Raw genomic sequence first — 14,281 nt, forward strand, 5'->3', positions numbered from 1 at the left:
GTTTTAGAAAGATCATAACCCTTTCATTTCCTTGTACCAAAAAAAATTTTCTTGCGATATTGTTGGCTTTCGAAAACCTGAGCAAAAAAAAGCTATATTATCCCCTTTTTAGAGACACCAATTAGTATTTCCCCACCCTACTTTCCAAATCTTTATTATGTTGCGCCCTGTCTTTCCGGCCCCCATTATTTTCTCCGAATATTTTCCATTTACCACAGGGGCCTGGTTTCACCCATAATGTAACCCTCCAGAGAAGGGCTTTTTCTCCTTCTTCTCCTCTGATCCTTCCCCATTTAAGACAAACTCTGACACCCGACCCCTTTTTATGGGATAAACTAGAGGTCACCTGAAAATTTAGGAAATTTAGATACACCCAATTTTAATTTAAGAGTTTTAAAAATTACCCCCCCCCCCCGAAGATATACCTTTCCCCTTTCACTCCTCAAATATAGTAGAGAGCTTTTAAGTTTCTGTAATCTATTTGATCCTTCGATAGGAGCTGCTCAAGGGCACATTATCCAAGCCCATCAACCCTTAATAAAAGAAATTAAAATTAAAACTTTACTATGTAACCCCCCCCCCCCCACACACACACACACACACACACACTTCTGAAATTACTACCTGTAGATCTCCACTAATTGAGATGGGAGCTTTGAAGAGGATATTGGCAGCATGTCTATTATGATCCGAGAGCACCACCAAGTTGTCTACAGGTACTCCATCTAGTGATCCTGTAGAATAATTAGAGGCATTATTTCATCTCTTAAGCCATGATATTGTATATACTTCAAACTTTCCAGGGGCCTCACCATCAATAGCAAGTTCGCCAACAGAGAGACCACTGTTGAAAGTTTTGTCACCAGTTATCATGTATGGTCCACCCGTCAAGTGGACTGCATGGGTATTCACATCCGTTACATTCATTGTATTTATCAACACCCCTTCAACACCAGATCCGTGCAGGGAAGTTTTTACTTTCAGATTATCAACCGTCAGAACTTTGGTGAAGTCTGTATCACAGTCTATTACCTGCAAGGGAGTGGATTTTAGTGTTCATTCACACATCTTGACCTTCAGTTGTTCCAGAAACTGAATACTTACACTTGCTTCATTGTCCATAACAGTCACAGCATAGAGATTGTCTACATAAACGTCATCTATGGTGTTTGTTAGAAGATCATTCACAGACAAGTTTGTCATGAACTCTACTGTGCCTGTAGATAAACATTAAGTGGAGAAGGTAATTTAGTCTAATTATGTATATTCTGTTTAGAACAATCTTTCTACTTTTATCCATTAAACTAACCTGTTATTTCTTGGTTGGAAGACTTTGTAACTATCTTATCCAGGAAATGGAAGACATCCATGTGGCTTGTTCCAGCTTTTACTGGACCCTTTGCAGTTGCATCTTTTTTAACTAGAAGATTTGTTACTGCCATGTTGAAGGGCATTACCACATCTCCATTACCATTTTTCCAGATGGTTGAGGTGTTTAACTAGAAAAAAAAAGTGTTTTATTATACATCTTATAATTAATTACACGAATTTAAGACAAACAAAATCCTGCTTTACAAACCTGAACTACATTGCATCCATCAAGAACTCGAGACTCGGACGTTACATCAGCAATGATTAAGTTATCAGCAAAGTCCACCATGCCAGATACAATACTGCTCTCATCTAGGAGGAGGAGATTTGAGGACAACACTCCATCAATTTCTGCTGCAACCACATTAGCTGTAAAGTAGAAGGTCGTGTACATTACAGGGATGCAGGTAGAGTGCAGTTATACTGCACTCCTTTCCATTATTGATAGCCCTTTAAATTTAAGATCTGGTTACCCAACTCTGCATTCACTCTACATACTAGCCATAACATCCCCATTGATGGTGTACTTGCTGCCAACGTTCTGGTTTGTGCTCTTTGTCAGTATTCTGTCCGATAGTGGAACTACACTAAACCCGTTTAGTGTAGTTGGGTTGAAGTTGCCGGATATAGATACTGGCTTTGTGAAAGTCTTCTTTCCGCCAATTGCACCATTGTAATTTTGTGGCACAACCTGAAATTTATAGTAAAATGTAAAACTCTTGTAGCTTGTGTTTTCTAACACACATTTTAAACTTAAATGCCCTTGCCTTGCTAAGGTAGGTGGTCCAGTCCTTGCTGTTAACCATGGTCAAAGATGGGCTCTGATCAAAGTGAACTCCCTTGTTCACCGTTATTGCCCCCGTTACTGCCTGTGGTGTAGCAGAAGTCTTCTTAAGGCTGCGGTCTACAAGATCCGTCACATCAACACCATCAACAGTTCCACTAACGAAGAGGTCATTAGCTGCAAGATAAAGCATTTTATCAATGTACCTACAATGTTCCATTTGCCACTTTTGGCATTTAAAAATCAGGTCAATAATTCTATTGTCTTGTATACCTTTCGTATTGGAGGTGAACTTCAGGGGCCCAGCAAGTGATGCATCTTCATTTACCAAGACCAAATCCTCTGTAGCAGATTTCACATCCATTCCATTAAGGCTCTGAACAGTAAGGTCTGCACTAGACAGCTGCAGAGATGTTGCTGTAGCTTTGTCCAAAAATGCAAGACTCCCTGAAAGGATAAATTTGTTAACTACTTGCTAACTGGTGAAAAAAAAAATAAATAAATAAATAAATAAAGCTTAACTCACCAGTTTGGGGCAGTGATTGGTCAAGCCGTACCAAGTCGGTCACAACATTCCATCCATTGAGGTCACCATTCAGCACCAAGTCACCCAATATGATGACCTTACCAAAGGTCTAGAAGAAGATTCGTTTTAGTAAAAGTTTGAAGACTTTTTAGTCATAAAACTAAGAATAAAAAAATTACTTACGGTCTCTGCTTCTATGTCTTGATTATCAGATAGAGTTACCAAGTTATCATGTAGTGAAGATACATCCACACCATCTATTACTTTGCCATCTGTTACTTTGAGATGTCCATTTATGGTTACCAATCCCTGTAAAAGTGGAAATTTAATTTCCCCCCTAAAAAAATTTGGGCCTAGATTTATTACAAATACCATTTACAATATAGCACCATCTTTAATTCAAATTGAAAAGCTCATTAGAAGCAACTAGTGTTTATCCAAAATTCTTACCTGGAAGGTATAGGCTCCATTGATGGTTTGGGAGCCTGTCACAGACAAAAAGTCTGCCATCTGGTGGTTGTTTATATTCTTAGCAGTCACATAATCACTGCAATTAAATGCAGCTCAATTAGCTCTTGAAATAACCAAGTTCTATTTTTATTAGCCATATACATAGAGCCTTTACCTGAAAGTGGTAGATACAATCTCTGGCAAGACATCAATTACTTGATCAGTTTCCTTTCTCCAATAACGGTCTTCTATGCCTTTGAGTGCCAATGCATTGATAACTTCAACATCTACATCCTCTGTCACCTGCATGTAGGAAACATTTAGCTTTCCGATACCTTTTTTTTTTTTTTTTTTTTTTTTAATCACCAAACTCTTTACTTACATGAAGTGGTGCATTAAAGACAACAGCCTTTTCTACGAAGAGGTTTCCATGGTCATCCATCTTATCAAGGCTATAGGGGTCGATGTTATTAATGGTAACAGAATCCAACATCTTTACTCCTTCAGGGCCAGTTACCAACACGTCGTCAGTGAAGGTTAAAGCGCCTAAAAAATAACAACTAGATTAGTTGTTCACCTAACCCTCCCACACACTAGGCTCTTTACTCAGCCAGTGGACTTACCCGATATAGTCTGGTCAGCATCAACAGTCACAACATCTACGCTTAGATTTATTCCACTGATGTTGGAGCAGCCTATAGCTGCTTTAATGTTTGCATTTGTAAAGGTATAGACACCATTTATGGTGGTGGTATCTTTATCTACAATGTTATCCATAACAATACCATTTAGTATTGGGCTGATCAGGTTTCCTGACACATGGAAGTCTTTCTGGTAGGTTACATCACCTGGAAATAGGTAAATTACAGTATTTCTTAAGTTCATACTCTTCAGTATATTTACTGAAACTAAAATCTAGTTTTGTTACCAGATAATGTAAAGTCTCCAGAAGTTCTGACAACCATGGTGTTAAGTTCTTTCATGTCGACACTATTGATGTTTTTAACATCAACGTTGCCATCCACATTTACATCATGTAGAGTAAATGAGCCATCCAGTATTTGGGGCCTGTACACATTAGTGTACACCAAATGGCTTGAAAGATCAGATAGGTCGACCTGGAATAAGAATTTTTGTTTATTATAACATTCTATTGTCACCGATAGAATTTAGACAAACTAGTTATCAGTTCTTACTTCATTGAGAAGTTGAACATCTAACTCTTGCAGAATGGTCATGCTATGGAAGGTTTTCTTGTCCATAAAGGTAAAATTGTTTCCTTTAGTCACAATTTTACTAGTGTCTATTCCATTAAGGACTAATGGAGATCCATCACCCTGCTTGCCATGGATGTGGTTTACATGGAAATCACTGTAGTGATGATTACCCGTTACTTCTTGTGAAGCAACAGACTTCCTCATGAATTCTGAAATCACGAGATTAAATTAAATTTCCACTTCAGTGGAGCTCCCAATCCAGTCTACTTTCTTTAATTTTATTTGTACTTACGGTTGGTAAGCACATCATTAATAGGTGCAGACAAGCCTTGCTCTCTAGTAGAGAAGAGATCCGTTTTCATTGAATGAACGTACATTGAAGACCTTATGTTCTGCTCTATTCCATCAATCATAAATGTGCTAGACATATCCAGCACCGGCATATCATTTAACTGAAATTTAAGCCACATTAGTTTTAAAACCATAAGCTTCCTCCACATCTTCCATTGCATTACTAACCTTTGTAACCCGTGTGCTATTCGATTCGAATTTGTCTGCAGTTATGACAGAAGCAACAACAGACCCTGAAAGCACTTGGTTTGTTGAATGATACAAGACACCATCCAAGCTAGCACCAATGGCCTCTACATCATCCTGTAAATAGATTTAACATTAGACAGTTTGTTAATGTCCAACTTGGGGGGGGGGGGAAGATTAACAATATACTTGCCTCCAGGCTATCAGTCTTTGCGTAGAACTCTTCGAAAGTTTCTTCATGTGGTTGTGTTGTACCTTGACCCTTTACATTTGCAGTCTGCAGTATACCTGTTGTGCCACCAATGGTCAGACCAGCTGTGAAGATTTGAGTTTCTTGCCAGGTCTGGAATTTTAACATTAGCTGCCTTTACTAAATCTAATAATTTGGTACAATTTAGTATACTAGTATCATCTGTCCTATACTAGGACATCTCACTGTAGTACAAGTCAATCTACAAAGGTTTAGGACAGGGTTAGAGGGGTGAAGACTCTAGGGTAAAAGGGTGGTTAATTTATGGTGGGGTTTGGCTAAAGAACTGGTAAATGAAGGCTCATTAGAAATGTTGAAATGATGTAGGGAAGATCATTGACAAGGGAGTATCTTGTGAAGGGATGCTAGGAGAGAGGGGGGGGGGCAATACAAATTAAGCAGGGGTTGGGGCATTGAGGAATTGGCATAGGGGGATAACCATTCTATGGGTACATGCAGTCTAGTGCAAAACAAGGCAAGAGACAATGTTAATGTTGGTAAGAGGGCAAAGATTTTGCCAATATGGTGTTAGAGGCAACATATTAAAATCTCTTTACAAAAGGTTATTTCTAGTGGTGGAGGAAGTGATAGATGGAATGTGGTATATTGGAATTTTTTAGAAATGGTCTAGTGTTAAATACTGGGTAGAGGAGAGGTTGGAGAGCATTTTCAAACCTTGAAGTTTATTGGGAGGGGTAAAATTTAAGATCATGTGAAGTTTTATACTTCAAGCAGGGGCAGAGCAAGTCATGTACAAAAGGCCAGAGTTAAAAAGCTTTACCTAGATGAGGAAACCCCACTATAAATAATTTTACCACAGTTAAAAGTTTACATGGCAATTTAGTGATCATGACCATGTTGGGCAAAAACAGTAGAAAACAGGCCAATGTTAAAATGGTCATGTAGTTTGACAAGCAAGACCAATTTAAGTTAAGGGGGGGGGGTGTCATTTGAAGGCACCCTTGGTGCTAGATACTTTTAAAAAGCTGGGGGAAGAGTAGCACTAATCCAGCAGTGCATCTTCATGAAGTAGGCAAGTCTCATTCAGCAATTAATCTTTGCTAAACTTGGCATATTGAAACTTAATATAGGGAGCAAGGCTGGGCAGGTGCAATCTTAAAGATTGCACTATGTAATGCACAAGCTAGCTACCGATTTAACCAACAAGGACTAAATTTAGTCATTGTTCAGAGACTTTACTTTGACAGTAAGGGACTCTTGTGTCCCCCTGAGGGGGATTTAAAAGATTAATGTAAAGGGCTATAGGATAGCGAGTGTTAAGGACCACTTTTATTACAGGGAGGTGGAGAAGAGGAAAGCTTGAAAGCTATGCTTTGGGTATAGGCACTTGTTGGCATTAGGTATGCAAGTAAGAGTTCACTTTAGGGCAGAGCCAAGTGCAGGACAAATGAAAATTCTAAATAAAGGGTCAGGCCTCCAAAACCTCTACTAGGCGACAGATTGGCTATGGGAGGCCTGTAGTGTGGTGGTAAGAGGTGGTCCTCCCTCTTCCCCCCCCCCCACAAGGGGTAAAGCATAGGTAAGGGGGATTAGCATGTCCATGGCTCATGAGGTCGTTTCATGAGCCATCCAAACCTAACCTAAACATGGCTCATTAGGGAGTTTACAGGAGGGGTTAGAGGAGATACCATGTAGAATTACTAGACAAAGGCAGAGTAGAGAAGGCAACACTAGACATCCTCTAACTGCCATCTCCTAAGCTGCCCCTCCCCCCCCCCCCAAACAATGGGCATGCAGCTCTAGAGCCCTTGCCCAAATCAAGCTTGTTTTACAAACATACCAACCTGTGATACATCATTAGTCATCACAATTTCATCTGCAATTGCTTGTTCAAGCAGAGAAATTGTTGGTTTTCTGCCATCCAAGTCTGCTTGCAAGTCGACAAGACACTCGAGAAGAAGATCTTCCCTGTCTTTTGGTTTCTCTAAAAAAATCAATTAGAATCATTATTACACAAGTTGAAATAACAAAGTCTGTATTGAAAATTTAGCAACAGGATCTAGTTAAAATCAAGTTACCTAGGTTTACTTCGTCCATGATCACTTCCCTAGAGTCGAGACTGCTTTTTACACCTTCCTTACAGACATACACAATCACATAAGTATTGCTTAGTCTCTTCATGAGAAGATTATGTATGGAGTGGCAGTGCGTTTGCATTACAAAGCTAGGCTTGAAATAACCATACACATCATCTGTATAAAAGGATACACTGTCCTGTAGAGGAAAAAAAGAATAAAATTAAGAATATGCTTATACCTAACAATCTTCAAGACTGAACAAAAAGAAACTTACCCCACGGGCAGTCATGAGAATAGTTTCTAGCGATGGAAAAGTGAAAGACTGTATGCTTGTAATAGCGGGTACAGAGTTCTGCGTTTCCAACGTTTGCCATTGGAGAAACCCTAGACCTGGGAAGAAGGTTTAGGATTATAATTCTTGTCAAATCTGACAAGGAAGTAGTAGGGACTACTCATTTTAAAACCCACCTTCCCAACGGTAGACCACTGCTTCAGCACCAATATTTAGAATTACATAATGTTTCCCCTCTTGCTGCTCATAGAAGTATGCAGTGCTAGCGACTTCCATCTCATTTAGTATTTGGCTTAAATACATGGTATTTAATGCTTCATTAAATTTATACACATGGGTACCGTCCTGGAAGTCAAAGCGTTAAATAAATAAATAAAATATATATATATATTTTTTATCATTAAGTGATAAAATCTTGTAGACAAACTTACAACATTAGATGTGCCAAAGACCAAGTAGTATTCTCCTCTGTTTTTGAAGCCAGTTATGCTAGTTACATTTTGACATCTGAACGAAATTTCATCCTGCTTATCGAAGTGGTGACCCACTAGTTTGTAGAGACTGGAAAGAAAGTAACCTTAATGCAACATCATTAACACTACACGCTAATCCACAGAAGGATATACACTATACCTTGAAGAAGGTTCATGTGCTTTTCCCGGAGCGGAACTTCTTATGCCCATCACCAAATACAAACTGCCGCCATCTTCAAATAGATGCATTCCCCCTACTATTCCATTTACTTGGAGAACTTGAGGTATATCCAGACTTGACGTGAGGAGGTCCACACGAATCGTTTTAACCAAGTCTTTGTCCACACTTGATATTACTATCCATAGTACTCCATTGTGGATATAAGCCTGGAATTGTAAAATGCTTATATGCTACTTAAAATTCAAGTAACTAGTATATTCAAGGATCCATCCACATGTCTTAATCATTTATATTTTTATACAGCCTCTATATGAATTCTTACTTCACATTTTCCCAAGACTGGTACTTCAGGTAGTTGAAAAACGTTTACTAGTTTCAACAAGCTCAAAGCAGGGTCCACTTGAACCACAGCATGGGATCTCTGCTGCCTGTAATAACATGCAATTAGTACATAATTGCATTAAATTAGTTTTATGTTTTCCAATATAAAAATACTTACCCGTCGTAAGTCAGAATCCAGTAAGCATTGTTTTGACCATCATGCACCGTTAGTTTAGTCACCCCAAGCAGATTTGTAGAATTAAACTTTGACAAATCGTCCATGGCAAACATGTATCCTGTACCATAACCTGCTGTACCACTCACTTTTATCGAAGTCAGATCAAGGGCTGAAAAATAAAGCACGTTTAATAGGAGCGTAAACTTTAATAAAAAAAAAAAGCAAAAAGTTGTACGAAATTTCAAATACCCCTTTTGTATCGTCGCGTCTCTGCTGCGAAAGACCTTGCCATGTGGTGGTTGGCAAGATCAAGAAGACTATTTGTGTAGTCATTCAAATCCCTCAGTGATCTAAAAGGCCTTTCTCCTACAGCGTCAATCTGTTGGAAGACATCTCTTTGTAGTTTATAGTCCATAAGATTCTTAAAGTTAAACATAACTATCGCTACTTACCAGATCGCCCACTGATGGCATCTCAGGCAACCCAGCAGCCATTCCCCCAAGGAGGGTTAGTACCACCGTGATTGTGGTCCACATCATGGACTTCACACCGATGGTTTCACGGTAGTGTCAAGTCTGCAAAATACAAACGATTAGTAACAGACATTAATGCTATTATTACTTTTCAAAACCCTTACTTTTCAAAACTCCATTTTTAACTAGAAATCCACAATACCTTTCTTCTTTATCGGAAGAGACGACGTGTTTCTCTATTAAGTGAGGAGTGTGTAACTACCTTAACCCCGATTGCCCATGCAGTCATTACCTCCTATTCAGTGACGAATATATACTGGTTGAGATACAAAAACACTGGCGGATCTATGGAGGCACTCTTTAGACAGGGGGAGAAATATCATTCCTATTTAAAAAGCTGCATCTCACATGTGTAAAACAATGGAGGGGAAAGTAAGAACATAAATGTCGGAGGGTGAAGGAGGAAAACAGGATGATGATGATGATGAAGAAAACATTTGTCTGCTCTTCAAATTTCGAATGGTAAGTCACCGTGCACATAATTACGTATTCTATCTCTCTCACTCTCTCTAATATATATATATATATATATATATATATATATATATATATATATATATATATATGTATAAATATATATATATATATATATATATATATATATATATATATATATATATATATATATACATATATGTGCAGTGTGTTTATATATATATATATATATATATATATATATATATATATATATATATATATATATATATGTATATATATATGTATATATATATATTTATTTATATATATGTATGTATGCATATCTACATTTTTTTTTCCAGAAAGGAATATATATATCCACACTCTACATGCCGCGACTTCAATGAATGTCATTGCCTTTACCTTACACTAATGTTGTCGAGGTCTGTGCATAGACAGTTCTTCATTTTATTACTATATAATAAATGGTTTCATCAGATGCAAAGAATTGCTGCTCACATTTCCTTTATTCGTTTATTATTTTCACTATTATTATTATACTATTATCAATGCTGTTATTACTATTATCATTATTATCGTTATTATTGTTATCATTATTATTGTCGTTATCATTCCCGCTGAGGAACTCGCAAACTTCAATCACCTCCCAGAAGTGAAGAGGGGGGATGTCTCCCGACGACCATCCTCATATTTCCCCGGCTATTTCATCTCAAAATGTCGGTAAGTAGATGAGATGTTGGTAAATTACAGATAAATTATTTGGTATTATTTTGGTGCACTATTAGGAAATTTGGGAAAAGTGTTTGTAATTGTAAAGTAATTGCCCCATACCTGCGACCAGCGTTTTATGGCCAAATGACCTTATTAGTATAAATTTAATAAATTTTGTTGATAATAACGTATGTGAACAAATACCAGTTCACAAGATCAAGTTTTGGGAATACTCTTATCGAAATGTTATGACACAGTGCATTTTAGGCTTACATACTAAACCTAATGTCCTTTTGTGCATTAGCGATGATGAGGGCTTGGATGACGACATTGGTGAGCCAGACTTTCTGCCAAGACCCTCATCCCAGGGTATCCTCTCTAGGTCTGTAGTAGAGGTCTTGGAAAGCATAAATGTTATTTGATCTGATCTTTTTGAGGTGTGAATCCCTAACATAAAGCCTTATCTATCCGTCACATCACTGACCCATTCAAGTGACCTGGACCCGGCATTGCTATCATGGCAGTTGCGCGATAAAATTTGTCACGGAATGGGACTTGGTACTCATAATCCGGGATCGGCAACTCAGGCTATATGGGCACCTAGTCGGTCTCGTGGTGTACACATCTTTGGACACATGGTCCTGCCAACTGTACCCCATAATCCGCGAAGAGACTTGTTACGAAAGGCATCAAGACGAGACTCCAAGGCACTAGATAGCATTTTGCTTCCATAGAGCAAAACTGGCAGTATCAAGGCATTGAAGACATATAGCTTAGTCCTTCTGCATAGGTACTGACATCTCCAAATGCTCTTGTTGATCGAGTTCATGGCTCATATTGCCAGACCAATCCGTCTATTGACTTCTTGGTCTGACAGCCCAGAGATATGGACTACACTACCAAGGTATGCAAAGCTCTCTGTGACTTCATAGTCCTCACAACAAGCATGGATCAATTGAATGGGTTACCCTAACAGGCCCCCAAAGTCCTGAATCTTGGTCTTGGTCCAGGAGACCTCCAGGCCCAAGTGCTTAGCCTCATTGCTAAATGCCTCAAGTGATTCCAGAGACTCAGATAGGATAGCAACATCATCGGCAAAGTCAAGGTCTGAGACCTTGATATTGCCCAGTGTAGCTCCACACTGACTTTGGGTAGTATTCAGTCCATGCCAGTGTGAAAAGTGTTGGTACAGGGACACAGCCTTGCCTCATCCCTGAATTTACAGGGAAGAAGTTAGACAGGCCCCCACCACACTTTACAGCACTTTCAGTACCGGTATATAAGCTTGCTATTAGGCCAATAATCCGTGCCGGAGTTCCCCTAAGTCTCAGAATATCCCATGGCGATTCTTGATGCACCGAGTCCAACATCTTCTTGAGGTCGATGTAGGCTGCATGCAACCCAAGACCGAGCTCAAAACGGCGTTCCACAATTACTCAAAGCATTACAGCCTATTGTGGACTTGCCAGGAGTGAATCCAGACTGCTCAAGGTCTCTGGTGCCTTAGTAGTTGGTTGTAGATCCGTTTCAGAAGAATGTGGGCGAAAACCTTGCCTGTTATAATGCCACAGTAGTTGCTACAGTCCCAACGATCCCCTTTCACCTGCCAATGAGGGATGACCATGCCTCTCAACAGGTCAGGGAGAATGGAACTAGACTGCCAGATGGCAGTCAAGACTGCATGCAAGCCCCGTGCCATAGGTTCACATCCAGCCTTTAGCAGTTCAGTGGGAAAGCCACAGGCTTAGAAATCGCCATCCTAACCTCAGTGTAGGAGTTTCCTAGTTGATGGGTGGGTCTGGCACAGACCCACCCATCCGATATGGCTTCACACTTTGCCCATGTCACTTTTCCCAAATTTTCTAACACCACCAAAATAATACCAAATAATTTATTTGTAATTTACCAACATCTCATCTACTTACCGACATTTTGAAGTGAAGGAGCCGGGGAAATATGAGGATGGTCGTCGGGAAACATCCCCCCTCTTCACTTCTGGGAGGTGATTGAAGTTTGCGAGTTCCTCAGCCAATCCAAAGGGCGCGAATGATAACGACAATAGCGATGATAATGATAATAGTGATAATAGCATTGATAATAATATAATAATAATAGTGAAAATAATAAACGAATAAAGGAAATGTGAGCAGCAATTCTTTGCATCTGATGAAACCATTTCCTATTATAAAGTAATAAAATGAAAAGTGTCTCTGCACAGACCTCGACAACATAAGTGTAAGGTAAACGGAATGACATTCATCGAAGTCGCGGCATGTAGAGTGACTCCTTTCTGAAAAGTGTGTGTATATATATATTCCTTTCTGGAAGAAAAATATATATGTAGATATACATACATACATACACACACACACACACACACACACACACACACACACACACACACACACACACACACACACACACACACACACACATATATATATATATATATATATATATATATATATATATATATATATATATATATATATATATATACTAGAGAGAGAGTTAGAAGACGTAATTATGTGCACAGTGACTTACCATTCCATATTTGAAGAGTAGACAAATGTTAGTAGCAAGCCTTTTGTCAACCTCCCCCCCTCCTCCTCCTCCTTCTTCTTCTTCGTCCTTTACTTCTTCTTTTTCTTCATCCTCATCATCATCACGTTCTCCTCCTTCACCTTCCGGCATTTATGTTCTTACTTTCCCCTCCATTGTTGTAGACCTGTGAGCTCTTAGTGTCACTGACCTTTAATTCCAGCTTTTTAAATAGGAATAATATTTCTCCCCTGTCTAAAGAGTGCCTCCATACATCCGGCAGTGGTTTTGCTAGTTTCTTTGCATCCCCCCCCCCCTCTTTTTCCTCGACGACTAGGCATTTGATCTGGGTCATCTTTTCTGATGGCAAGAGCTACTTCTATAGACCTAAAACTTCAGGATTCCTACATTACCTCAAAATCTTTTATTATAATTTCTTGTTGAATGTTTTCATTCCGATGTATTTCCGTGAGATCTCGCTGAATAACTGGTGATATTAACTTTGCTCTCTAGGTATTTTATTTTTGTTTGATTTGTTTTTGGATTGTATTTTGTAGTACGAGATATTCTTATATATTGTTTCTTTCAATGGAAGTGGGAGTTTTGTTTATCTTTGTTTATCAGTATCGATGTACCTACCAACACCATAATTTGTCCTCTTTTCTTGTAATTGATTTGCTAGACTTTCTTATAGTTTAGGGTTTATCCATATGCCCTTAGGTTTTCGTTTCCTTAGGATTAATTCCCATTAAATGCCATATTTATTTTAATCTTACAATTTAACCCTGTCTGGCCCTGGTCTTCCAGGCATTTACCTTCTCTAAATTCTCACAATGCAAATGCTTTTTCATTTGTAAACTGGACATTGTGGGTTGTGATAATGAAGTGAGTTGTGATAATGAAGTGAGTTGTGATAATGAAGTGAGTTGTGATGCATTATATACGGGTTATGATGTTAGTATTCTCGTACGTATATTGTGATAATTATGTGATTATATTATGTATATATATAAATATATATATATATATATATATATATATATATATATATGTGTGTGTGTGTGTGTGTGTGTGTGTGTGTGTGTGTGTGTGTGTGTGTGTGTGTGTGTGTGTGTGTGTGTGTGCTACGCCATGTGAAATATAGGTTATGTTTAGTTTATATTGCTGTGTAGCATATCACCTATGTAAAAGGATGAGATTCCCTGTACAATTTGTATACATTATTTTATATTGTCTCTGTAGTCACACGTCTGGCAGCAGCACTCTCTTATTTTTGTCAGAGCTGATCTCCAATGAACCTACTTCAGTTTTTAACGGTATTTTTCTTCACCTTCAAGCATCGTAGAGTAACATCAAGCAAACACATGAGACGAACATGGCACAGTGAGTATGCGAACAGATATAGTATATTTGATGTTTTTCAAGCTGTTTGATTCTCT

General features: G+C 38.5%; 1 protein-coding gene across 1 annotated transcript in view; it reads right to left on the reverse strand.

Moving 5' to 3' along the window:
• The window catches only part of LOC119575900, an 80,804-nt gene extending 71,418 nt beyond the window's left edge, over positions 1–9,386 (reverse strand). The window contains exons 1-30 of the mRNA XM_037923437.1: positions 9,295–9,386; positions 9,072–9,194; positions 8,869–8,998; positions 8,620–8,788; positions 8,443–8,548; positions 8,100–8,326; positions 7,898–8,027; positions 7,643–7,811; positions 7,449–7,564; positions 7,175–7,370; positions 6,941–7,080; positions 5,079–5,228; positions 4,868–5,002; positions 4,641–4,800; positions 4,328–4,557; positions 4,060–4,249; positions 3,755–3,979; positions 3,514–3,677; positions 3,307–3,434; positions 3,132–3,228; positions 2,865–2,990; positions 2,682–2,790; positions 2,429–2,602; positions 2,139–2,332; positions 1,870–2,062; positions 1,580–1,740; positions 1,310–1,499; positions 1,105–1,217; positions 813–1,032; positions 625–734 (exon numbers count right to left, since the gene is read on the reverse strand). Of these exons, the coding sequence (XP_037779365.1) occupies positions 625–734; positions 813–1,032; positions 1,105–1,217; positions 1,310–1,499; positions 1,580–1,740; positions 1,870–2,062; positions 2,139–2,332; positions 2,429–2,602; positions 2,682–2,790; positions 2,865–2,990; positions 3,132–3,228; positions 3,307–3,434; positions 3,514–3,677; positions 3,755–3,979; positions 4,060–4,249; positions 4,328–4,557; positions 4,641–4,800; positions 4,868–5,002; positions 5,079–5,228; positions 6,941–7,080; positions 7,175–7,370; positions 7,449–7,564; positions 7,643–7,811; positions 7,898–8,027; positions 8,100–8,326; positions 8,443–8,548; positions 8,620–8,788; positions 8,869–8,998; positions 9,072–9,158 (4,539 nt within the window). The 5' untranslated portion in view covers positions 9,159–9,194; positions 9,295–9,386. The remainder of the gene's footprint in view (positions 1–624; positions 735–812; positions 1,033–1,104; positions 1,218–1,309; positions 1,500–1,579; positions 1,741–1,869; positions 2,063–2,138; positions 2,333–2,428; positions 2,603–2,681; positions 2,791–2,864; positions 2,991–3,131; positions 3,229–3,306; positions 3,435–3,513; positions 3,678–3,754; positions 3,980–4,059; positions 4,250–4,327; positions 4,558–4,640; positions 4,801–4,867; positions 5,003–5,078; positions 5,229–6,940; positions 7,081–7,174; positions 7,371–7,448; positions 7,565–7,642; positions 7,812–7,897; positions 8,028–8,099; positions 8,327–8,442; positions 8,549–8,619; positions 8,789–8,868; positions 8,999–9,071; positions 9,195–9,294) is intronic.
• Between the last annotated feature and the right edge of the window lie 4,895 nt (positions 9,387–14,281).

The sequence above is a fragment of the Penaeus monodon genome, chromosome 8 (genome assembly GCF_015228065.2).
Source record: "Penaeus monodon isolate SGIC_2016 chromosome 8, NSTDA_Pmon_1, whole genome shotgun sequence".
Classification (NCBI taxonomy): Eukaryota; Metazoa; Arthropoda; class Malacostraca; order Decapoda; family Penaeidae; genus Penaeus; species Penaeus monodon.